This window comes from Melozone crissalis, unplaced genomic scaffold (genome assembly GCF_028551555.1).
Source record: "Melozone crissalis strain CALT ecotype California unplaced genomic scaffold, PUWL_Pcris_2 ptg000018l_1, whole genome shotgun sequence".
Taxonomy (NCBI): Eukaryota; Metazoa; Chordata; class Aves; order Passeriformes; family Passerellidae; genus Melozone; species Melozone crissalis.
Genome location: NW_026535796.1, coordinates 13,107,711 through 13,134,124, shown reverse-complemented (window position 1 = coordinate 13,134,124; position 26,414 = coordinate 13,107,711). Strand labels below are relative to the sequence as shown.

The window sequence follows — 26,414 nt, the reverse complement described above, 5'->3', positions numbered from 1 at the left end:
TTTTGAAGTGCCCATTTAAATTGCACTGGTTAGTCCTCACTCAACAGGCATGAGAGTCTACCAGAATTTAATTACTAGCTTTAGATTGGCAAACAAAATGTGAATTCTAGCTTTTAGGATTTAAAAAGGGTGAAGTAGTTGTACTTTCTTTGATTTTGCTTACATAGAAATGCCAGTGCAACCTTAAAACACTTAGTATTGATAATGTTTTTTGTACTAATCTCAATCTAAAACTTGCCCTTGAATCCCGACCTACAGATAGGGCAATAAATTCCACTACTATTTAGTCATACTTCTAGGAGGATATTGGTTTTGGGGCTGTGCATGACAATTTTGGTAAGCTAATAAATTAAGTTGAACAAGAGACTGACTTTGGAAGCATGATGGTTTCCTCAGGAATACATAGTTCTGACCATTTCAATGTTATACATAGAGTCTGTCTGCAGAAATGTACTTTCTAATTGTAAGTGCTCAAAAACATTAGTCTGAATCAAAATTAGTAGGAGTAACTTCCAGGGTGTTTATGTATAAATGCTAGTTACAGGAACTAAGAAAAGCTGTGGAGTTACTCACAAGTTTAACAAGGACGAGTGCCAGATTCTGCATTTGTGTTGGGGCAACCCTGGTTGTGTGTATAGATTAGGAAATGAGAGACTGTAGAGCAGTGCCATGGAAAGGGCCCTGGGGGTCCTGTTTATGGGAAGCTGGATCTGAGCCAGCAGGGCCCTGGCAGCCAGGAGGGCCAGCCCTGTCCTGGGGACATCAGGGACAGCATCACCAGCCAGAAAAGGGAGGGGATTGTCCTGCTCTGCACTGAGGCAGCCTCACCCCAGTGCTGGGGGCAGTTTTGGGAGCCACAAGGTGATAAAATAAATAAAGCTCTTAGAAAGAGTCCAGAGGAGAGCTGTGAGGATGGTGAAGGGTCTAGAGGGGAGAGAGGGTACAAGGAGCAGGTGAGATCAGCTGCTCTGCTGAGTCTGAAGAAGAGGGGACTGAGGGACATCCTCATTGCAGTTACCACTTCCTTGTGAGGGAAAGAGGAGATGCAGGTACAAGTCTCTTCTCTCTGGTGACCAACCAGTGATAGAACCCGAGGGAATGACCTGGAGCTCTCTTGAGGAAGTTTAGGTTAGATATTTGGAAAAGGTTTTTCACCCAGAGGGTGGTTGAGCGCTGGAAGAGGGTCCCAAAGGAAGTGTTTGCAGCCCCAGACCTGACAGAATTAAAGAGGTGTTTGCAGAACACTCTCAGGCACATGGTGGGATTCTTGGACTACATTGGGTTTGCATTTCTGTTTTAACTTCCAGCGGTTTTGGTTTGAGCCTTTTGTGGCTGCTCAGTATAATTGTCTTCTGTCTATATTGGCGTGGTTGTTGAGATTTGTTTGGACAGTTAAGCTGAGCTGCAATTCCGTGAAATTTCAGCATAGTTTCAGATTTCTTTGGGGAGGTAATTTTTCTGACAGTTGTGATTTGGTTTCCTCTACTCTGCATAGTTTTGATTTTTGTAGTTATTTGCCAGCCACAGCACAGAGCCACACGGACTATAGTCTCTTATTGCTTTGAGTAATCATCTTGAAATTAGGGTATGAAAAAGATTTTGGGAGAAGATATGGCCAGAAGCAGCTTTGTTTTTCTAGCTGAGGTGAAAACTTTAGATGCCTTGTGTTTCAAATAAAAAATTTTCTGAATATTCTTTGAAATGTAAGATACTCTGTACCTGTGATATGCTTTTTCGAAATGTTTTGGCTTTCACTTTCTGTTCCACTCTGATTTTTTTTTTGTATTGCATGTATAGGTGATACACAGCTGTTGTGATGCAAAATCAAAATGCCTGAGTTACACAAATGTTTTCTTTCCATTTGCAGCTGTTTTGGTTAAAAGAGGTGCCTTAAATTAACCTTCAGGACACTCAGACTGAAGTGCAAGCAGAGCCTGTAAGGAAAAGGCAAGTAGTATATATAAATTTTTCATACTTGGAAATCTTTGCCAAAATCATGGCCAAGATTTGCCATATCTTGCTAGAGATGGACTAGGTCCTAGCTCCTCTGAACAAGAGGGAGATGCTCTTTCTAAACTTTGTTTTTTGACAGATCTGTCTCTGAAAATGGCGGAAGCTCATCAGGCAGTAGCTTTTCAGTTTACGGTAACTCCAGATGGGATTGACCTGCGTATGAGCCATGAGGCACTCAAACAGATTTACCTGTCTGGTGTCTATTCATGGAAGAAGAAGTTCATCAGATTCAAGGTATGCTAAACTAGTCCAGTCCACCAAACTTCTGGGTTATTTAATGTTTTACGAATTTATTGAAGTTTTTTTTGTGGAAAACTGATTTTTCCCCTTTATGGTAAATAAGGTTCCTCATTGCGAAAGACTTAGGGGGTTTTATTTAAGACAGGAGGTGCTGAGAAAGTTGCCACAGCATGGTACTGTAAAGACTGAAAGGGTACATATTTTTTATTTATTCTGTGGGAGCAAGATGAAGCAGATGTAGAAATTAACTGACTTCATTCTCTTCCTTCACCACATGATAATGTAATCTTTTAGCAGAAGTCCAAAGTTCTACTAGTTGTGATCTTTAGTGTCATATGTCATAGAGGTACAAGGTACACTCTTTATTATAGCTAAGTAGTATTGTTTCTGTTGAGGTATTTGATAAAGATTGTTTTGTTCATGGGATTATAATTGTAAATATCTGTTTCATTAGTAGCAATCTACATAAACTACAGGTTATCTTCAACATGTCTTTCAAAAACATAAACATATTAACAGAAATCTTATTAAAATTTTCTTATATAGCCATGAGAAGAACTGTTTAAATTGCATTAAAAAAGTTAATTCTGATTCTCAGTGTCTTGTTCAGTAGGATATTTTTGCCATGTATTCATGTAGAAGGTTCTAACTCAGTGTAAACTGAAATTATTGAAGTGTCGTTTGTTTTAGAGTTGTTAGTTAGTTTCACTATTTTTAGTAAGACTTGCAGCAGGATTAGTGGTATCTGCAATAGAATGTAAAAGTTCCTTTTATTGTTGATATCATCTTTACAATTTCAAATTTAAGTAAATCCATTCCCTACTGCTGAGATAATCTTATGTGAGAAAATGTTGGATAATCTTAACTACTTGTTTATAACTAAATTACTTAAATGTGTTGATTTTTGTTTCTTTCCATGGTAATATGAAGTCAGTCACTTTGGTATGAAAAAATTATGTGAAGGCTTTTCTTTCCAGAATGGAATTATCACCGGTGTTTACCCTGCTAGCCCATCTAGCTGGCTTATTGTAGTTGTGGGTGTGATGTCAACCATGTATGCTAAAATTGATCCTTCCTTAGGGATAATAGCCAAGATCAACAGAACACTTGATACAACGTAAGTAGACTAAAATGTTAATGTTTCTCTAAAGGGAAATCAGTTTTATTTGCAGCTGCTCTTAAAGCTATTCCTGTTAAAATGTATCAGTTTTGGAACAGTACATTTGTGACACCACAAGCCAAATAAGCAGATGTATGAGGATATGAAATAGGGAGGTTGTACCAGTATTGCTGCATAGTTCTGGGTATTTGGGAGGCACATTTGGGAACTTTTGTGGCCTTTGATGTTGCTGCCTGAAAAGGTCTTTGGAAAGGAATTTATGAAAGCAGGGTAAGCAGGCATAAAGCTTGTGTAAGGCCTGTCTGTGCTACTATTAGACTTATGTTAGCAATACCAGCTTCTCTTTGGAACTTAAATGGACTCTAACTGGCATATGCTGGCTTTTGTTTTAAATAGTGGCTATATGTCAAACCAAACACAGAACATTGTGAGTGGAGTACTTTTTGGCACAGGGCTTTGGGTTGCCCTTATTGTCACAATGCGCTACTCCCTGAAAATGCTGCTCTCCTACCATGGCTGGATGTTCTCTGAGCATGGCAAGCTTAGTGCTGGCACCAAGTTTTGGATGGTAAGGATATGTTGGTTTCATTTCATCTTAACTTCTAACTGATCAGTATTCAAAGCCTCAAGGGAAAATTTTGTAGTTTTATTTCTTTCTTGTGTTTTTTGAGTCATAGGACAGGAGGCTGTTAGGCAGCTATTTCTGCTGTTACCCTTCTAATGCTGTAATGAAACTCTTCATCGTGGCCTTTTAGAAGGAAGAAATTGTCCAATGCCTTGGGCCTGTGTGACTCAATACCTGCTTTTTCTCTATGTGCATGTGCAGTTAAAGGTCTTTGGCTACAGCACCAAAGAATCTTGTCCTCACAGAAAGGGCTCCCCTAATTCTTTGTTGTAATGTTAGGGTTTCTAGTCATCCATTATAAAATTATTCTTCTGCTTGAAGAAAATATTGCTGAGTGTCCTCTCAACTGATTTATTGGCATGTCTCCAAAATGAGTTGGGGAAGAAGCATAAGGTGTAGGTAGCGTGTTATGCAGTTTTCAGATAAAGATAAGGTGAGAGTGGTATGTCCCCTGTGGATTGATTGTTGTGGTGCTTTGGAAAAGGATTCTTAAAGGATATGATAGGTATAAAGTGAGGAAATTTAGATGTTGGTGCTGCAAGAGATGAAGTGAGGTTTTGCTGCTTGGACTCAGTTCTTCCATCTCGCTTTTCCCTGCATTGTGGTAGGAATAGCTCAGTTTCTGTACTGTGATAAAATAATCTCTGCAATAAAATTAGTCTCTGCAGCGTCAAAAATTAACAGATGTGTGTTAAACTAAGCACAGCTCATTATTTACTATGGGAGCTATTCAAGGATAGGTATCCAGAATGGTGTACACAAAAATAGAGTTTGATGTTTGTCTGGTACAAGTGAAATTTCTAATTGATGGTTTCTCCTGGAAGCAGTAGCAGCCTCATGACCCAAATTGGTACAATCCAGAGGCTCTCAATGGTAAGGCTTTCTGTCAATTGCTTGGAGCTGTAGCTGCCTTGGTTTTCAGCATGTCCTACCAGATAGATTCTTCAAAGCTCTTAATATTGCCTTATCAACCTTAAAACAGTATGGACTGTAATGCTACTTACCGTGCTTTGGTGCATATTGTATTTATCAATTTTTGTCTACCATATATGTTGCATATGTATTTTATTGTGTTTTGTATGTGTTTAAAAGTACACTGAAGATGTATGCCCAAGAGTGTCTCATCTACTACTATAAAAGGCTATTTAACTAGACCCAGCAAAACCAGTGAAACAGCCCCAACTATCCTAACTTTCTAGATTTTTACAAAACTGTTTTCTCTTCAAATGATCATGCAGATCAAAAACCTGAACTCTAATTTCAGTCACAGTACAAAGTGATTTTTCAGACTGGTTGGAAGTCTGGTGGCACTTTTAATCAGCGTATTTCACCTCGTAAAATCAAATTTCCTGTATCAGTCTTAGGGGAAAATCCAAATATTAGTTGCCATTTAAAAAAATAAGTTAAAAAAGTGGTAATTGTATGTGAAGAGATGCAGCATATGTTAGAGTGACATTGTTTGCTGTGTCTGCATATGAAGTCAGTGATGTAATGAAATGTGTGTGTCTGTCAGAGCACTTTATTGGTCTCAAGCTATTATAATTTCTCTATTACAAGTTTTCTTTAGAGATAAGTACTGTGAAACGTGTTTGCTGGTTTTTGTCAGTTGTGCAGGTGCTCTCTTAAAATAATTTTAGCCTTTTCTGGCTTAAGAGTTTTGGAAGAAAATTGTCTGCAAGTATGAAATTAGATTTCCAGATGAAAGGCTGAGCTTTCTCTTTCCCACCTGTTTCCAAAATTATCTTGTCCTGAAGCACAACTGGATTTCATTGGCAACCCACTATGGTGCATCCCATGTACGTCTGATGGCTGTGATACAGATCTATTTGCAGGGAGGTCTTTGTGGCTGGTAATACTCTACAATTGTTAGTTGTTTTGTGCTGCCTAAACCTATCTCCTCTAGCTGTGCTGACCCAGGAAGCTGAGAGGGAGGAAAAGTTCCACATTCCAACAGTTTTGTTGGGAGACATTTTCAGAATTTAGTAGTGAAATGGCATCCTGTGTTTTATTCTATCTTGTCTGTTGGCTTATATATATTATCCTGTGTATTGGACCAAGATTACACTTTGACAGTAAAAGTTCCACTGGGTTGTTTGAAAATCCAGTCACTCCACTTGACTTTCATGCTTACATAGGGTGGCAGTGTCAAAATCCTTCCATGAGTAGCCAAGAAGTTGCATGGCCTAGAATTTTGGCTTAGTGTGTGCTGCAACTGAAAAGTAGTTTTTATTCTCCTGTGGAGCACAGGAGATTCTGCAATATCTGAAGCTAAGTTCTCTCTGGCTTTTTTGTTTCATTGCTGGGGGGTTTTTTGGTAACACAAGCGCTGGGTGTAACACTGGCATGCTTGCACAATTTGCTATATTCAAATCATGCAGTAGACTACTTGTGATTGATTCATGCTTGAATTAACTCCCTGTAACATCAGTCCTATTACTGATGTTGAGCTGTAACTTTGGAAAATATTAAGCCATGATAAAAAAGCATAATTATTATTTTTAAAGGTTACTGTAGTTATCTAGAAACCTTAGCTGAGTCACAGGCTTGATAATGATTGTGTTTTGAAGCACAATTTACATATGTTTCTAGTATCTACTGTGTAATATAGTAAAAGGTCACGTGGTAGAAGTGAGTTTTTTAATCTTTCCAGAGGGGAATATATGAAGAAAAGAAGTGCTAAGTAATTGTATTTATATTGAGATCAAGGTGTGCCCTACATAAACAGCAATATTGTCTGTGACAGGATGATAACTGGAAAGTCAGGAATGACCATGCCTATCTTGCTCTTCCACTGCCATGTTGTTAAACTTTAGGAAGTTAGTTTCTGTCGAGGCCATTTTTTTCATGTGAAATTCTGATAAATGGAGTAGCTTCCTAAATCTAGTACAGTATAATTTACCAGTGAAAATGACTGTGAGTTACATTACACATTTAGTCTGCTGTTGTTCTTCTGTTGAACCTAATAATTTGGTATGTGTATTTTGTTTTTGCTTCAGACCCTTGTAAAACTTTTCTCAGGACGTAAACCCATGCTATACAGTTTCCAGACATCGTTACCACGATTGCCAGTTCCAGCTGTTAAAGACACAGTTAATAGGGTATGTACATTCCCCGGTTTGTTTTCTTCAGTTACACAGAATCCTAGATGCTTTTTGGGATATTTTTGCCATTCCTCATGAAAAACTGCACAGTGGTATTAATATGGTGTAAGAGATTCAAACTTCTGCATGGAAATGAAAATAAAGGCTGTGACAAACCAGTGAAACTGGTGACAGTTTGAAGCCAGTGTGATTCACACTGGATGACATAATGCCTGTTGTAAGGCTGTGCCACAAAGTGTGATTTCCAGGGGGTTTGAAGCACACTTTTGTTAGCCTTCCCAGTTGTGCAGTGTTATTAAATGTGTGTGTCATAACACAAAATCTTGTAGCAAAGTGGGTAAATATGGCAGGATGTCACAGAAACTGAAGGTTTGATCTTTAGAGGAGAAAAAGAAAAATCTCAGTCTGCTACTGAAGAAGCAGCATGCCTTACCCTTTGCAGTGGAAAATATTTAGAAAAGTTGCCTCTTCCACTTGTGTTTTGCTCACAAATGTCTGAAGAAATATTTTATTTTTTGAAGTTTGCAGCAGACATTTAGAAGAACATATACTCTTATTTTAAAAACATGGTACTTGTAGCCTTATGGACTGAGAGTGGATAATCTTTGTTTAATGCTAAAGTGCTTTGTGTAGGAATGGTGAGAAGCTGTGTATTAGTTCCTGCACTAATCAGGAACACTGATTCTTTTCTTGTGTTCTAGTATCTGGAGTCAGTTCGACCACTTATGGATGATGAAAAGTTCAAAAGAATGGAGGGTCTTGCCAAAGATTTTGCTTTTAATTTGGGACCAAGGCTTCAGTGGTATTTGAAGCTAAAATCCTGGTGGGCCACCAATTATGTAAGTAGATAAATAGGAAGCTCAGTTGTTCAAATTACATTATTTGTTCCCTGGTGCTCTTTTTGGCTTAAACTGCATTATTTCTTAAATGTAAAAGAAGGAAATTGAAACTGTTTAATATTTTTTTTAAAGTGCATGTGACTTCGCATGTAAATTATTTGTATGATTTGGTAAACAGTATGGTGAGCAAAGGTGAATGAAACTTGAAAAAATGCATGCTTATTTTTTGTTTTATTATTCTGGAGAATTTTGCTGTTAGGATTGTTTTTGGGGTTTGCTTATTTGCTTGTTGAGTTTGATAACTCAATAATGGACCTGGCTACCCAGGTAGTTTAGAAGAATGATTTAGAACAGTTTTTTAGTATAGAGCAGCTAAGGCATATAAAAATAAAGAACTGTATCTGTTCAGCTGTTGAGCTATGTTTTCTTTTTTTTCTTACCAAAAAAATATCCAATATCCCTCAGCATCCTAGTGAGAACTGCAATGTTAATTCCTTCTTGATATATTATCTAATGTACTTGCACCCAGGTAGCCTAACCTGTCCTGGCAAAGGCTGTAAAGCATTCAGGAGATCTGATGCATTTTAAATATTATGTGGAGATCATGACTTCTTTGAAACCTTATCAGAGACATATAGCTGAATTTGATTTAGTTTTCTCACCCTTTTTTTCCCTGTTTTCCCTGAAATCTGATGGAAATAAGCAGGGCGGGGATTATTGTCTTTTTAAGTGCTAGCAGTTTCCTTTCCATTTCTGGATGGAATGTTGTCTTATGCAGCCATCAACATAGAGGACTTAAACTGTGAAAATGATGAGATTTTACTAATTTTGTTTTTCCTTCCTGCTGCAGGTTAGTGATTGGTGGGAAGAATACATCTACCTTAGAGGACGTGGACCAATCATGGTTAATAGCAACTATTTTGCAATGGTGGGTAAATAAATCCTATAAACACCTTATGTTGCATAGAAACTGTAACATTTCTGGCGGGCATCTTACTTCATGGTGTCTTTCTGCTTAGAAATCTATTGCCATGAGGATGTAACCTTTGTTTTTCTTTCTTCTGGTATAACCTGCAGCCAGTGTCTTCAGGTACCTCCAAGTATGTCACATACTGAAGTATGTGACACAAACTCCTGTCTTAGCCCTAGCACAGCTGCCACTTTGGTAATCTTATGCAATAATGACTTAATCAGTTTTGTCCTTTCTGTAAAGAGTAATCTTCCAAAATCTCCATGTAAAAAACTTCATGGGTAACACAGCTGAAGGAGGTGTGTGCTCATGCTGGCAAGTGTACATAGAGGAAGTAAAATTGTAAAAGATTGAAAATAAAAAGGAAAAAAGAAATATGATGGTCTTGGATCAAGTTTTATGTGGCGCTGTCTTTTCTACTTAAATGATTAATAATGTTTAAGGAGATGTGACTACTGAAGAAAAGTTTCATCAGCTCACTGCACTTGTAAACTTCATAAATTTTAAAGCCTTTTCTACATTGTCCAGAATAAACGTTTAAGTACATGGATGAGAAGTACTACTTTAATGTAGCCTGGTAATCTTTAACTTATTCTTATCTACTTTACAGGACTTCCTTTCTTTATGTCCCACAACCCTGCAGGCAGCTAGAGCTGGTAATGTTATCCATGCCATCCTGCTCTATCGGAAAAAACTGGACAGACAAGAAATCAAGCCAGTATGTATATCAGTTTAAGTGGTTTTTGATCTTTTTCCAGCACAATCTGTGAGAAACTGACCAGCTTTCAGAATGGGAGAGGAGAGGAATGTCTTATTGTTACAAATTTTTGTGGTCCATACCATCTTGGCTATTGCTTGAATTGCACATGGGCAGGAACTAGCAACTGTCAAAAATACAGAATTGCTTGGATAGAATACAGGATGGTTGGGATAGAGGTCTGGAGGCCACTTGACACCACGAGTGGGCCAGCCTAATATGATGGTAACATCCTGTGTTGCACTAATTTCTAGGTAGCAAAAAGGCAAATCCCATTTGAGTTTCTGTGCTATCCAGTGCCTGTGTATTGTAGTAAACAAAGACTGTGGAAACAATTAAGTAGTTTTTGTCAAGATCATGGAAGGGATTAATTGAATGGAACTACAAGTCTGAGAAATGTGAACTTTTGTTCCTGCACAGCCATAAATAGCTTAAAAGAATTAATTAAGGGGTAATGCATGCTGCCAGACCACCCATGGAGAATTTCAGGTGCTAGCTAGCTTCAGTCTTCCCTCATGGAGGGTGACTTTTTGGTAAAAGGGGAAAAATAATGGCTCTGGAATGTCTATGGAGTATTCCACATGTAGTTTAAGGAAAGACCATGAACAGGGAGGAAAAAACTCAACACTGCATTAATGTATTATAAATCTTACTCTTCTCAAGCCTTTGTTTAGCAAGATCTTGGGGTTTTTTCTTTACTTTTTAATTTTCTGATTGTATATGCAAAATGACATTTTAATGTATGTTTGCTTCACAGATTCTTTTGATGGGATCCACTGTTCCACTCTGCTCAGCTCAGTGGGAAAGGATGTTTAACACTTCCCGTATCCCGGGAGAGGAATCAGGTAAGCAGGGCCAGCCAAGGAGAATGAGCACCTTGATGGAACTCAGGGCTTGGTGTCTTTTCTACTAAAAATCTGGTTTTCCAGATAAAGATCTGACTGGGACAAGTGTAGATCCATACTGTGTTCCAAGACTCAGGATGTAATGGATTGCTGTAGAGTTCCTAGATGTCTTTCATTTTAGGGAGATTTTGAAGCCTTTTAGTGGTATTTCTCCTTAAATTAAAAAACCAACTTCAAGATAATATTGTCGGTCCTTTTTTTGAATTTATAAATAATCTTTACTTTTATTTTTCCAAGATCAAGATGATTTTTGAGGTCTTAGTATTAAAAGTGGCATTTTTTTGTTGTCTTTTATTGTTTTTCCTAAGTTTTCTCACTGTAAGTGGTGTCAGATTGCATCTAGAAGAACTTACCATTTGTAATCATCAGGTGGAAGAAAACATTACTATTCATTTCCTTTCTCTTTGAGAGCTTCACAGTCGATTTTAGTGAAGACTTGTGCTGGTGTCTTTTTCTACAAAAGCTTAATCTGTATCTAGGCTTCTCTGATCATGTCATATTCTGAAGAGCCTCTTAGAAATGATTTCACCTGTTTACCCAACACTGTGTCATTGTGGCAGCATCACAGTGAAACATGAGCAGGAGTTGTTGTTTACTCACCTCCATTGGGAATGCATGTAGGGGCTGCCACTTGAAGACAGGATGGGTTTTTTTTTGCTTTCTGTGAGGCCTGTAACTCACTCTAATGTTCCAAACTGCCTTCAAACTTGTTACTCCCACTCAGCTACAGAATTCAAAACAAGAGTTTCTAGGCAGATGCAGGGATCTGCCCACTCTTCCCTGCTGGCGACTGACATTTGCTGTAAGAAGCTGGATAAGGGGGAGGAGTGGCATTGGATAGTGGCTAAAGCAGTAGGTGCATGTGTCAGATAAGGACTTTACTCTCAGTTCTGCTGCTGGCTTTTGCTAGATTGTTGGGGAATTTTTTTTCAAGCTATGCCTCAGACAGCTTTATCTGCAAACTGAAGGAAAGGACATCCCTGGTGTCATTACTCCGAGTCATAACCAGTAGCTTAAATAGACGAGCTTGAATTTTTTTATTGAATCTCTCCTGTACAACTTTAGTCTATGGGCTACTCTTACTTAGAGTACTGCAATACTCAAGTATTGAGAGTGCAACCCTTGCCCCTTCCCTGTTCTCCGTAAAATAAAAGATATAAACAGTTTGCATTTAGCATTGGTTTTCTTTCAGTCTAAAATGAGTTTTGTACAGAAGTGTAGAAGTGGCTCATTCTAACTGGCGCCTGATTAAAATACATCCTGTATATCTTAGGGGTTCTCCTCAGTTTCTCCTGTTTAAAGTCTTTCAAATTAAACTACAGTCAATATTATAATTACTGTCTTTTTCTCCTAGGCTTTTCACATTTCCTATTACACTTTTTCCATTTTGCTTTGTTTCTGTTTTTCTAAAGGAAAAAAAATTGTGTCATTCTGTATATGTCTAAGTGAGTTCCAAAAACATTTTTCACACATTCTCATGAGCAGCTTGACTCCTTGTCTCCTGATTTCAATTACTTTATGTATATTACAGTTCCTAAAGGAAAAAAAAGGGAAAAACTTGTTTTCCTATTAATTGGTGAGAAAATCTTGGTGAACATTGTATTGTCACTTGAGCAGCAGTTAAATAGTCATGATTTTTGACAAAACATGCTATGGAGTGAACGACTTCACCTGTGGTTTGATACAAAGCCTTCGTGACTAAATTTAGGCTTATCCCAGTTAGGCCAAGTAGATGGTAAAATGAGGGAAAAATGTGGCCTCATTTTCTGCTTCACATAACATTACACATTTTAGCCATATATGGAATATTCACTCTGCATCTGCCAAGACAAATGTAAACAAAAGCTGATGGTATAAATTCTGAGTTTCTTAAGACTCTGCATGAATTGTCTAGGACCTGAATGCAAACGATTTAAAAATACCTTTCCTGATACTCATCTAGCATATTCTTCACCAGGCTACACAGCTAATGCTCATTTTTCAGATAAAGAAATATAGATTTAGTTGCTTGATAGTGGCCTGCAGTGTAGAAGGTGGTGGTGCTATATGTGGAAATGACTGTCAGATCTGGCTATTTGACTGTTTCATGGGGGCGTCTTTGTGATGAAATACCATGGGGTGCTAAATTAACTTGTAGTGCATGCAATAGGCATCTGATGTTATTTAGTGCATTAGTGTTTTGAGACTTCAGCTTTGTGTTCACCTAAGTGATTGCAATTCTAGATACCCTCCAGCATGTGAAAGACAGCAAGCACATTGTTGTGTACCACAAGGGCCGTTACTTCAAAGTGTGGCTGTACCATGATGGCAGACTGTTGAGACCCCGAGAAATTGAACAGCAAATACAGAGAATTCTTGAGGATGATTCAGAACCTCAGCCTGGTGAAGAGAAACTTGCAGCTCTTACTGCAGGAGATAGGTATGGTGCTTATTACTTTTTAAATAAGTTTAGTTTTTAGAAATTATTGCATAACATAATCATTGGATATTGGCTTTAGAATTTTAAAATAGTCTGCAGTCAGTTGTTTATACCTTGGTCACTGATTTTGTATATTGATGATATGTAACACTGCTTCAGTCACTTGTAATTGTGTGGAATTAAAAAAATTTTGCAGTGACAATCCTATATGCAGATTATTATTTTTACTGTTGTCGTCTTCCTTATAACAGACACTTTCTTTTGTTTAGTTTTAAGTGAAGATGATCCATGCTGTAGGTATTGCATGTGCAGAAATGTTGAATTTCTGAGGATGAAGTTTTGCACGTGTGTGATGATGAGTTGAATTGGTTCCTAGGATTCCACTGTACAAGAATTGTCAGAGCTTTTCACAGCTCTCAGAGTTTAAATGCAAAGAAAGTAGCTGTGTCAAATTCCACAGAAGTAGGAGGAATGTCTCATAGTGATTTTAACGGTAATCAAACATTGACCATTTTATATAATCTGGCTATAAACCAATTTTTTTTTTACAGAGTACCATGGGCTAAGGCTCGTCAGGCTTATTTTAGCCGTGGAAAGAACAAGCAGTCCTTAGATGCTATTGAGAAAGCAGCATTTTTTGTGACATTGGATGACATGGAGCAGGGGTACAGGAAGGAGGACCCAGTGAAGTCACTGGATGCATATGCAAAATCATTGATACATGGCAAATGTTATGACAGGTGCAGTATTGACACTGTGGAAAATGCCTTCCTTTTTTTTAGAATTTGCTAATACATATGAATTTATGATGACTTTTAAGTTGATAAATTCCACAGAATCACAGAAGGGTGTGGGTTAGTAGGGACCTTCATCTAGTTCCACCCCCCTTTGCAACAGAAAGGGACAACTTCCACTGCATCAGATTGCTCAGAGCCCAGTACAACCTGACCTTGAACATTTGCAATGACAGGGCATCCACAGCTTCTCTGGACAATCTGTTCCAGTGTCTCACCAGCCCACTGTAAAAAATATTTCTCCATTATACCATATCTAAATTTACCCTCTTTCAGTTTATATCTGTTGCCCTGTGTCCTGTCACTATGAGCCATGACAAAAAGCCTTTCTCAGCTTTTTTAATAAGCTCCCTTTATAAATTGAAGGGCTGCAAGGTGTTCCCAGAGCCTTTTCCAGACTCAACAACAAGCCCAACTCACCCTTTCTTCATGGGAGAAGTATTCCAGCACTCCTGCTGGAATATTTTCATGACTCTCCTCTGACCCAGCTAACAGTCCTATGTCCTTCTTGTGCTGAGAACCCCAGGGCTGGACACAGCTCTCTAGGTGGGATCCCATCAGAGGGGAGTAAAGAGGCAGAATGCCCTCCCTCACCCTTCTGGCCATGCTGCTTCTTAGGCAGCCCAAGACAGCATTGGCTTTCTGGGCTCCAAGTGCCCCTTGCCAGCTTATGATGAACTTTCCATCCCCAAGTCCTTCTCTGCAGAGCTGCCAAATCATTCATCCATCAGTCTGTTGAACTGAGCATTGTCTTGACCCCGATGCAGGGCCCTGTAGTTAACCTTGTTGAACTTCATGAGGTTCAAACTTCTATTTATTTAAATGTCCTTATATTAAAAAGGATAGGTTCTAGTGGATTTGAATATGAATTTTAGAGAGAGGAGGTTACAATACAGAAATGCTTTTGAAATGTACAAAACTGTAAAGAAATCTTGATTTCTTTTGTAGGTGGTTTGATAAGTCATTCACTCTTATAATATTCAAAAATGGCAGAATGGGTCTGAATGCAGAGCACTCCTGGGCAGATGCTCCTATTGTTGGACACCTGTGGGAGGTAGGTGCTTGGCACAAAGAGCTGATGCAGAAGATAATGTGCAGGGGCTTGCAGCAGCCCTGAAGGTCAGCAGTGACTTTCAGTCCCTTGCATTCACGTTGCTGAGGAGTGACCTGGGGCCTATGGCTGCAGCAACTGTAGAATTTGGAAGAGATCCCAAACCCTCACTTAAGAAGCTGCTGGTTTTTGAAGGCCAGCATTTTAGTGAGCTTAGATGTCTTCACAGAATAGTGATACACCTCCCCAGCTACCTTTTCTTTAATGTTTTAAATCCACAGATTATTACCTCTTTGATATGGCATTGTAATTTTTGTATGTACGTTTTCCTAAAGCTCTTAAGTTTTCTTGTGCTATAAAACTCCCATGCTTACTTTTAAAATGTAAAAAGTTATACACAGTTTTACTTTTTGTCTAAGCATTGTTTGCCAAGATGCAGACTGATATGCTGTTGACATTATCTCTTGTATTTATTTGCATTGAATACAGTAAATTTATTTTGCTTTGCATTCATTATATGCTTAGTTTAGTTCTTGAAATCCTATTTGATTTTTTTCCTTTTTTTCATTTTGAAGCTTAAACCTACAAACAGTTAGGTGACTCAAATAAATTAAAACTATTTCCAAAATGTTATTTAATTTTGATTTTGTATGTATTTGTGCAAATGGGTCTTGAGTCTAATTGGCCCCTCAAGTAATTTCTGAGTTTTGTTATAGAAGTGCTTCCATATGTATAAGAACCAAAAAAAAGCCTCATTGCATTCTCCACCCAGGGAAGAAAGAAGGCCAGACTGATTTGAGAGTGACATGACAATGCCATGTAGACTATCTCAGTGAAAGAGGGATACTTTTTTTACTTTTAATGAATGATATTATATGCTTAATTCATATATCTGTACTTAATATTAATTGATACATTTTCTGCTAAGAATTAAGATTACTGAAACAAGATTTCATTTTCTAGAAAGTTGTGTGTTGTTAGCTCTTTACAGATTGTCTGTTTTTAGAATTGAATGGATTAAGCTTTATTTCATAGTTGTCATGTTCTGACCAGTAAGTGAAATGAGAACATGAAAAGAAAATGAAATTAAAATAAGAGATTAGAAATAAATCATTGACAATCATCAAGCTTTTTCTTTCCATATTGAGCAGATTCAAATCTTTTGGTAGTTCTTTGTGTTTGTATGTGGGCTTGTTGATTCTTGATTTTTATTTTTTTTTTAACATTGAGGATGCTTGATATCTTATAAGACAAAGCCTTTTATGTCTGTTCAAGTTGTGTTGTTCATCTTGGAACATGCGTCTTTCCACCCAGGAGCTCTAGTGCACATGTAAAATAAACTGCAATTTTGAAAGGGATACAAATCTTAAAAATAATTGAGTTCTTGCAGGATTTGCACTTACTCTGAAATAAATTACTGCTCGACGAATTAGTTTTGACAAATAACAAACTTGAAGAAATTCTCTAGAATCTTAATTGAACAAAGGTAGTGAAGTCTGAGTTCAGTTTTTTGCTTCTACTTCGTTTGAGGTGGGTTTTGAATTGAAAAGGTTTTTATTAAACCAGTAGCATCTAGCAAAATGCACCAGCGTAATTAAATAAGTGTTTGGTGCACATCTGGTGTTCTTCTTGTAAAAATGGGGGCTTCATTGCAGTTGTTTTCAGTATTTGGAAATGGATTGTGTGTTTTATTTTGCTGTGTAGTGAAAATAGGTTATATTGCTTTCACAATGAAACCCTAATTCCATGGCAGTAAGTAATGTGTTGCAATTCTGAAGAAGTATCATTCTTTGCAGAATGTGATGGCAACTGAGTATCTTGAACTGTGCTATTCAGTAGATGGACATTGCAGAGGAGATCCCAATCCCAATATTCCCATTCCTACCAAACTGCAATGGGAAATTCCAGAAGAAGTAAGTACAGAAGATTTAGTGGTATGAGGAAGAAATGCCTCTTTTCCCCAGTGGTCAAATAATTTATGTAATTATTGATAAACCTATAAATCAGTTCTAAATTCCTTTTGGTCCTGTAGGTTGTGTACTTTGTGTGTAGTCATTACTCAGTTTGCTTACAAAATCAGGAGGTTTTGATGTTAATCTTTAAAAATTCTGACTGGGAAATGCCAGTGTTTTACTAGAAGTTTTCTTGGTTGGCAATATGTCAAAAATAAATGGCCACCTCTTTTAAATAGTGACTGTATTAAAATAAACATTTACTTGCTGAGGTTTCATTAGTTTTTTCACAACAAAAACTCTTTTCTAATAGTTCCTTTAGAATAGCTGGGGTTTTTTGTGTTCATAGTTCATCTAATAAGATTTGAATTTTCCAAGTTGATTGTTGGTTTTTTTTTTGCTCAAGTTTCTAGAAAAACTGCCACCACCTATTTGGATTTTAATTTTGAATAAAAAGCTAATGGCTGGTGATTTATTTAATTAAGCATGTATGGGAGCTTGGAAGGCATACTGCTAATGCCATTCTGTCACTGTAGGCCATTCTTTTATATTCTCCTGATCTGAACAGTTTTAATGCTGGTGGGTTTTATGAGTTATTTTTGGATGTGTACTGGCTTAAAACATTTTTATTACCCTTTTGAATTTTAACTTTCTAGCAAAAATAGCATCTTTTCTTTCTCTAAAGGGAAATTACTTAGGTAATGATGTTCCTGGCATGCATAAAGGCAAGCATTTCCTGTTTAACAGTTAAAAATACTTGTACTTTTTCAATAGGTCTCTCAAATGCCATGAATGCATGCTTGTATACATACAGGTGTTTGTTTGTTTGTTTGTTTAAGTGCCAAGAAGTGATTGAGAAGTCTCTGAGCACTGCTGTAGCTCTAGCAGATGATGTGGACTTCTGTTCATTTTGTTTTGATGGTTTTGGGAAAGGACTAATAAAGAAAGTGAAAACCAGCCCTGATGCCTTTGTGCAGCTTGCCCTGCAGCTCGCTCACTACCGGGTAAGAACAGAATGTTTCTGCCCTGCGGAGCCTCCCTAGGCTGGGTGTAACGTGTGTGTGACTGAACATGTGACTGTGTAGGGTAACCCTGCACTGCTTGTACAAGGTTGTCAAAGACATTCAATGCAAATTGATACAAACCCTAAGCAGATTACTAGTTGAACATCAATTCTACAATGGTTCACATATTGATACATTTCTGAATTTTTCTCTTCTGCTTAGTTGATGTACCCCTAAGCATTTTGTACTAGAAGGAAGTTAGGAAACTTCTAGTAGCTGTGTTCATAAACACATAAACAATGTCAAATTTACCTTTCAGATTAGAGTCACACAGGATGCAGTAGTCATGGACACTCCCAAAGAGGATTAACAGAAATCCCTATCTGTATTTTCTTCTGTTAGTTCTCTTTTTCTCAATTGTGCTGTCAGAAAAGACCAATGTAGCAACATGCAGCCTCTCTTTTAAACTGAAGAGGGTTGAATATGAAATGCAGAGAGTACTCCTTGCTAATCTGGTTGTTCTGTTATTGTTTATCAAATCCTGCTACTATTCTTATTTTTGCCTTTATTATCTTTGGGTAAGGGGGCTAATGGTGGGCTACTGAAAACTCAAATGTTGAGTTTAATTTGTGCAGTGATTCATAGCCTGTGTGCTTTGCTTGGAATGTTGATTAAGAAAGAGGGGCCAAGTCTATCTAAACCTTTAAGTTCTTATTTTTCCCTTTTTCAAGGATATGGGAAAGTTTTCTCTAACATATGAAGCATCCATGACACGCCTGTTCCGAGAGGGCAGGACCGAAACGGTTCGCTCGTGCACGGTGGAGTCCTGTCGTTTTGTCAGAGCCATGGAAGACCCCACTGAAAGTGTAAGTTCATGGTGTTGGCGCCCTGTAAAATTGGGAGGGTGGATTTGGATTGGGTATTAGGAATAAATTCTTCACTGTGAGGGTGGTGAGGCACTGGAACAGATTGCTCAGAGAGCAGTGGATGCCCCATTCCTGGCAGTGTTCAAGGCCAGGCTGGATGGGGCTCTGAGCAACCTGGCCTGTGGAAGGTATCCCTGCCCATGGCAGGGAGGTTGGAATGAGATGATCTTAAAGGTCCCTTCCAACCCAGCCAACCTATGATTCTGTGATAATTCATAAGGCACATGAGTTACCACTAGACAACCATGTAAGTCCCCAAATAGTTTTTAAGCATTTAGTGTGATGTGGCTTTTTTTCAGAAGGAAGAGCTGCTTAAGGTAATTGTCCATGTTTTCTGTTAAAAAAGAAGAAATTCTGGGCCCTACCAAAAAAGAATGGCAGAACTTACCCAAATATATTCTTATTTACCTGCTTCTGAACTCCAGAAAACTGTGATTACATGTAAAATTTTTGTGATTTGTAAAACTCAAACATAGATTTGTAGAACAACTAATCTCATACCAGTTAAGCTTTCCTTTCTGACAGGGAAGCAAGAATAATTCCCAGGAAGGAAGTGGTTGCTCTTATATGTTGATTTTGATGACTAGCATTCATGGACCTCTGTACCTTCAGTGTTGGCAGTTTGCCTTCTGAAATAGCTCTGGCAGTTTGTTTTCATAAATCACGTTGGGATTTGCTCTCTGTAACTCTTTAATACCAGTATCTGTAGAAGCTGTAAATAATGTAGTAAGCTTGAGCTGTAGTCTTGTTTGATTGTAGGTTAGATAACACTTAAAATACAGATTAGTTTTCATTATGCTGTTTACAGTAGGTAACAGCAGACACTTGCTAATAGCTGAAATTAAATACCTGATGTTGAAAAGCCAGGGGATACTATTTGAGATCAGTTGTCTTGTACTTGACCTTGAAGTGCTCCAGGCTTGAGAGTCATTGCTGTAACTTAGTTTCTGCACCTTCATCCTTGATGTAGTTAATTTAACTGAGTTTTCTTAATCTTTTTTTGTTTGTTAGAGGGAAAATACGCTGAAGCTTTTCCGGCAGGCAGCTGACAAGCACCAGCACTTGTACCGCCTCGCCATGACAGGGGCAGGCATCGACCGCCACCTCTTCTGCCTCTACGTCGTGTCCAAGTACCTCGCTGTAGATTCTCCTTTCCTCAAGGAAGTAGGTGACCTTTACTGGTGACTCTTCATTACCATAAATAGTCCTTTGGTGAGTTAGTGTTTTGTGGTATCTGCTCAAGAGACTTGTGCAGCTCTGGTTTTCCTAAGAAAAAAGGTAAAATTGCAGCTCGTGCTGTTTAACATCTGCTGATAAATTGCTGAGTTAGTTTCATTTTCCTTTATGTATGCATTTGTTGATAGACCTAAAAGAATGCTTTCAGTGAGCTTTTTAGCATAATGCATGTTACTTAGAGTTGCAGGAAATATATAGTCACTATTGAAAAAAATTTTTTTTTGCTTTGTGTATTTTCAAGGGTGTACAGAAGAGGCTGTGTGTTTTCTCTGAGAATTTTCCTGTGGAACTGACAAATTCAATTCCTTTTAAGTTAGTAAGAGTTAAAGGAGCTGTATATGGCATTAATGTCGTTGCAAATTATTCTGACAAATTATTAATTAAACTAGATTTTAAGGTTGGATTTTATAAAAGTAATTACACTGCCCTTGTTCCTTTTTTCTGGTTAATAAAAAATGTATTCCACCTTGCCTCAAAATTAAGCTATTCACGTTTGTCTGCTTGCTCTCCTAAAAGTGGCTAAGTCAAGAATAAAACAACTTTCTACAGTTTCCACAAACTTTCAAGATGTGTTGTTAGAGATTTACAAGCTTCTATCTTGATGTAGGATCTTCCTGGGATTTGAATATGACTAATTACGGTCTTGTTAAAACAAGACCTTTTGTGTGTAAGTTACAAGGCTGTAGACCAGGTGATCTTGTTTGAAGTAGCATTTCTGTTGAAATTGTTTTATTCTCTTTGAGGAATTCACATCACTTCCTCATATGAGAATGATTTCTATATCAGGACTAGTTTAACTGTTTCATTAAAGCTTCTTAGTTTTTCATTCCATTGAAATGGAAGTTAACCTTAATATTGCTTTATAAAGTGTTTTCTAACAGTTTATAAAGCAATACTGCACTTGTTATAATGCTATCCTGACTAGTTTTTGAAAAAGTTGGAAGTTCTTAACCAGTGTTTTCTATTTGTTTGCATCTCTTTCATATCTAATACAGGTTTTGTCAGAGCCTTGGAGGCTGTCAACGAGTCAGACACCCCAGCAGTACATTGATCTGAAGAAGAACCCGGAGATGCTGTCCTCTGGTGGAGGGTTTGGACCAGTATGTATCCTAAATACAAGTATCCACTAAAACAGAGTTTTACGTTCAAGACACCAGTCAAAAAATTTCAGATCTGTAATCCCTCATTGTTGCATATCAAAGGTGCAGCTCATGCTTTTAAATGCATGTACATAATACTTTCCCATGATGTGGCTGTGTTTAGAAAAGTCTGCATCACCCTTTTCTGGTATCCCACTACAAGAAGGGATTATTCCTAAGGAAATGCACAGTTATGAAATGAGGTACAGGGCTCCAAGGCAAAGAGAACTTAGGAAATTGGGATTCTTACCACATTGCCTGTGCCCAGATCTTCTGTAGATTAGACTGTTGTTACAGTGACAAATGCAATGTTACTTAAACTAGATTTTAAGATTGGGATTTGTAAAAGTGCTTATACGTCACTTGTTCTTATATTTCCTGCTTGATGAATAAATGTGTTCATACATTCCTCCAGATCAAGCTGCTCACATTGTTCTGCTTGCCCTCCTAAGTGTGAATCGTGGCCAAGTCAAGAATACAGCCATGTTCTATGGCTTCTGTAGACTTTCAAGGAACCAGTGTATTGCTAGAGATTTGACAAGCTGCTTATTTGCTGTGATATTTTATTGGTATTTGAGCTTGGTCATTGATGAGAATATTGGTGTCAACAAAACCTTTTCGGCAGCCTTTTTGGGGCTATTATAATAGATTAATCTGTTTTCAAGAAGCATTTCTATTGAAGGAACAGTGAGAGGTATCACAGGACTGCTCTTTGCCCCACAGAAATTAGGGTGACAAGTCCAGTGTATTTTGGCTGGTTTGTCAAGCTGGAAGATGGGGAATGGGAGGTGGGGTGTGTTAAATGGTTGATGTTTATTTACTCATGTTTCTGATACAGCTTTCAGTAGTTTTTGAAGTTGAAATGAATTCGACTTGCAGTATCAAGAAGGCCTAGCTATGGCTCATTCTTGAGATTCTGACTTCCTCAAGCCATTATGAAATCAGTATTCTGAATGCCCAAAAGGCAATAGAAAAAGGTTTTGGCTGTAGGAATTCTAACACTGTTTTCCTTTGTGTTTGTTAACAAAAACTATGCTTTGGTTTGCTGAATTAGCCCAGAGATTCAGTACATCAGCTTTCTATGCATGTGTTTTTTGTTGGTTTTGAAAGGTTTTTTTAAACATTCAGTGGAGTTTATCTTTGTAGCACTAACAGTGAGAAGAGTGAGAAGACTGTCAGACTGCTTAGCAGCAGTGGCAGCAAGGACATGGAAGGTTGAGATCCTTTGAGTTAGGAAAGACATGAACAGGGGTGACATCAGGATAATCTGTGTTTACCTGGCATAGTTGGAATAAAACATCAGACTGAAACTTGGCACAGTAAATGTTGAAATTGGACCAGACCTCATGATACAGGTGTTCAGAATCACATGTTTGCTGTAGAGGCAGAAAAAAACTTGCATTTGGCAACTTTTCATCATGCAAGGCTTTTACACTGTGTTTGTTTACATCTGCAGAATGACCCCAGGAGGCTGATTGGTTAGGTATACAACTGAACTAATTTATTCCTTGCTGCTTAAGCATTGAAGATGTATAGCTACTAAGGACCAGGATTTTCTATTGCCTTTCTATTACCAAGAAATACCTGAATAAGTATTTTATTTCAAACTATTAAAGCTGGGAAATATTACAGATAAATATTCAGAAAGTGGTTATTCCATGCACTTCAGATGAGACTAGAACTACTCCTTAAGTGGAGCCAATCCTCAGAAATTTTGCATTAAATATAGAAGTTGAAATTTTACTTGAGGAAATTGTAACTGATCTTAAAAAATGTAACAACTTCTTAATTGTACTTAAGTTGATTGAGAATGAAGGAGAAAGAAAAAGTTTAGAAGGTGTTTTTCTCTTCTGTCTTCCCCTAGGTGGCTGATGATGGCTATGGTGTTTCTTACATGATCTTGGGTGAAGATTTCATCCATTTCCATGTCTCCAGCAAAATATCTTGTTCAGAGACGGTAAGAGTCAGTCCTTTCTTATGGTTTCATAAATCTGTTCTGCTTTGTGCTTATAGAACTATTATACTCATTGTCTAAAATATAAATAATGTAGGTTTTATTTCTCAATATATGCTGCTTTGTTGGAGTTTTTTGCCTCCAGTTGTATAAATTTAATAGTTTCATGAACCAAGGATACCATATTCTATTTCACTTATGCTTTGAAGCATAAGGAAAATACGTGGCCCAGGATCATCTTTACACATGTGTAATTCCCTGGAGCTCAGGTGAAATGATCACTTCTGTCTCCTAAACAGAAAGATGGGCTTATCTTGGTTTTTCTTATTACAGTTTTGGTTTGTCTCAGGGTGCAGCTGTAAAGACAGAATAAAATGTATGCTATTTCAGGCTTCCTGGTTTAAATAATGCTGAACAAAGCTGACCCATAAATTGTAATCTGTGCTTAAGAGACATAACTAATCAAAAATTTATTAGAATAACACCCATTATTAGAGGATAGTAGATGTGTCATATGTTGAATATGCTGCTGCTGTGGAGGACTTTGAGCTTTGAGTGCTTTGTGCTTTGAGTTCAATTAATCCTTCCCCTTTATATTTTTGTGACCTTACTGAATATGCCAAGTTCATTGAGGGTTACATAGCTGACCTAGTTTTCCTCTTTTGACCTTAACTTGTCCAGGAGATCATGGTGCTTCTGGTTAATCATTAAGGATTAGGAAATACAACTGTTTTTTTCATAGTTGAAATTGTTCTTCAGATGCCTGTTAGCTTGTCCTTTAAATTTCACTCTGTTCTTTTTACTTATCAATCGAGTCAAAGGTCCATAGAGAAAAGGCAGCCATTTTGTGTGTGTGCCCTTGACATTAGTAGGTCATTGTAGTTGATCCTGTAATGTAGCTAATAATTTACATTTGTAATCTTAATTTCTTTCTTGTACCATCTATCTAATGCTTAGAATAAACAGAACAAGTTCCTGTTTTGTTTACACTTAGAAAGTTGTTACTTGCATTTCTAATTCTTTTTTCAATGGCAAATGATTCAGCATTTCTGATAGGAGCTCAAATAAAAATAATTTTTCTGCTCTTTCAGTACTTCTTGGTCATTAGTCATCCACTCACTGAACACTCCTTTCTGAAAATGAGCTTTTGCAAAATCTTGTAGGAGAAACAATATCAAAACCCAAATTTTAAAGTAGCAGAAAGCTATGCATGCATCTGATTTCAAGAGGATATGATCTTATTTCTGACTGTAGGAAAGTAAATGCATACTGAAGAACTCATTGGTCAGTACTAGCATAAACCTGGATTAATCTGTATGACATTAAAAGTTCTCTTATTAAAATTCCCGTTGTATGGTAAAATAGATGTCTGAATTCCAGAAGCTCCAAAACTACAAAATATTAGCAAGTTTCTTCTTTTGCCTGAAAAATATCTGTTGATGGACAGTACAAGTATTTGGTTTTTGGTTTTGTTTGTTTGTTTTTAAAGGATTCTCATCGCTTTGGAATGAACATCAAGAAAGCACTGGTTGACATCATGGCTTTATTTAACCTCAGTAAAAACTGTACCAAGTGATCTGCTTGCTTGATGCCAAGCAATCTCCTCTTGGTGGGATGAGGACTCTGCTGCACAGTGAACAAGAGCAAGGTTTGTTGAAGAGTAGCTGGAGAAGAAACTGAGTCAGCACCTTCTTGATCACCTATTAAAACCTTAGCAGTATATTAAATGTGTCTTTTTTGTTGTGGTTTGTTTTGGGGTTTTTTTTTGTCAGTAGTGTGGGAGAGCTTATTTCAACAAAGGATGACTTCTAAAATCTTTTTCTAGGGAGGAAGCATAGTATCAATGCATGAAGTCATGTATATTCTAACTTCTGCAGTTTTCTCTTAATTTGTATATGCTTTATCTTTTTTTTTTTTAACTTTAAATTAGTTTACTTGTTTCCAGAATCAAAGGGATAAAACACACCGACTTAAATACTAGAAAAGGTTAGATTCGCTATGTATTAATAGCAGAATGTTCTTCAATGTATCTGCTGCTTTATGTAAATGAGTGACAAAACTTGTGGCCATTTGCCTCCCTTGGTTTCTTTTTAGAGGTAAATTCTGTAAAACATACCAAAAAATCCCTGCTGTAACCACCTTAACACACTAAGTTGTAGAAGTGTTACGGTTTCTGAAAAGCAAAAAAAAAAAAAAAACAGAGACCCAGCTATTGGATAGTACAATGTGTCCCCTCATTAGCAGGTATCACATTTTTCTTACTGCTTGCAAGCCTGTTTGTGACACTGATTTTATTTCTGTATAAATAAATGGACCTGTGTACTTGTTCATGCAAGTGCCTTAGAAAAACAAAGATCCTTAGGCCAGGAAAAAGGCTTATGCTGGGAGTTGTTTCAGTGGTGAAAGAGGGAAGGTTGTAGTAATGCAGATCTGGTTTTCAAATTACAAATTAGGATGGAGTGGCATAAGCAGATGTGAATATGTTGCCAAATGGTGCAGTCAGGTTTAAAATTCTAACGAAATGCTTCTGTCTCAGATAGCAAAGGTGGGTCCTTAGGAAGGGCAGGACTAACTTTGTTTGGGATTAACAGATATTCATGTGTTTGTTTTGGTGAGTGGAATTGGTGGTCACTCGGGTTTCTGGGCCCTGGGAAGTGTTAATTGAGTTGAATGTAACCTGTTGGAAAGTCTGCAAAGCAGGGCTGCCAGTTTGCAGTTTGCCTGGAGGCACCACTGCTGCCTTGGCAGCCACCTGCATGAGAAGGGCAAACTGCTGAAGCCATGGGAAGTAGCTCCAGAGTGGGAAAGTCATGGCCTTCTCAGCCCCTCCTGGGAGGTGCTCTTGGCCAAGCAGTTCCTGAAGGATACAGGGAGGGAGGGGAAGCTTTTTCACTCAGAAAGGAGCTTGGTGTTTCCAAGTGCAGAAATAAAACGGCTGCTAACAACTGGAGTAAATTCTGCATGATGCTTCTCTTCCCTGGGCTTTATAGGTGTGGTACCTTTTTACATCCTGCAGTGCAGTAAAGTGTACTTGTTAGCACAGCCATTTTTTTATTGTTATTATTTTATATAAGGTACATGATGGTTACTGATACGGTGAATGATGCTCCTGAGCTCTGCTGAGTTTAAAAGACCCTTGGGGTGGATATAAAACTTCTCATTAGACTTTGAATGTTTTCTGGCCAGTATCTCTAACTTTCTATGCCTCTTCATACTTATTTTTACTCTGACCTAGCTATTAAAACACCTGTGTATGTATGCTTGGGGTGGGAACCCTCAAAAATCCAAGATGCATACTTTAGCAACTGCATGCTTACATAAATGTGGGAACCCTCACAGGAACTGATCAAAGGCACTCATTGTTTGATT

General features: G+C 37.7%; 1 protein-coding gene across 1 annotated transcript; it reads left to right on the top strand.

Annotated features, from left to right (window-relative positions):
* Positions 1–2,096: 2,096 nt before the first annotated feature.
* CPT1A (carnitine palmitoyltransferase 1A) lies at positions 2,097–25,752 on the top strand. Its single transcript, XM_054276097.1, has 18 exons — positions 2,097–2,247; positions 3,231–3,370; positions 3,770–3,941; positions 6,995–7,096; positions 7,801–7,938; positions 8,789–8,866; positions 9,519–9,626; positions 10,423–10,510; positions 12,794–12,989; positions 13,541–13,729; positions 14,732–14,837; positions 16,631–16,747; positions 17,626–17,790; positions 18,522–18,656; positions 19,728–19,880; positions 20,948–21,052; positions 22,956–23,048; positions 24,535–25,752. The coding sequence occupies exons 1-18, from the start codon at positions 2,107–2,109 to the stop codon at positions 24,619–24,621; spliced, it is 2,313 nt and encodes a 770-aa protein (XP_054132072.1). The 5' UTR covers positions 2,097–2,106; the 3' UTR covers positions 24,622–25,752.
* Positions 25,753–26,414: the final 662 nt, after the last annotated feature.

Coding starts and splice junctions, on each gene's coding strand:
- CPT1A (XM_054276097.1), top strand. CDS start 2,107: ATGGCGGAAGCTCATCAGGCAGTAGCTTTTCAGTTTACGGTAACTCCA. Junction 12,990..13,540: donor GCTCTTACTGCAGGAGATAG/GTATGGTGCTTA, acceptor TTTTTTTTACAG/AGTACCATGGGCTAAGGCTC. Junction 23,049..24,534: donor AAATATCTTGTTCAGAGACG/GTAAGAGTCAGT, acceptor TTGTTTTTAAAG/GATTCTCATCGCTTTGGAAT.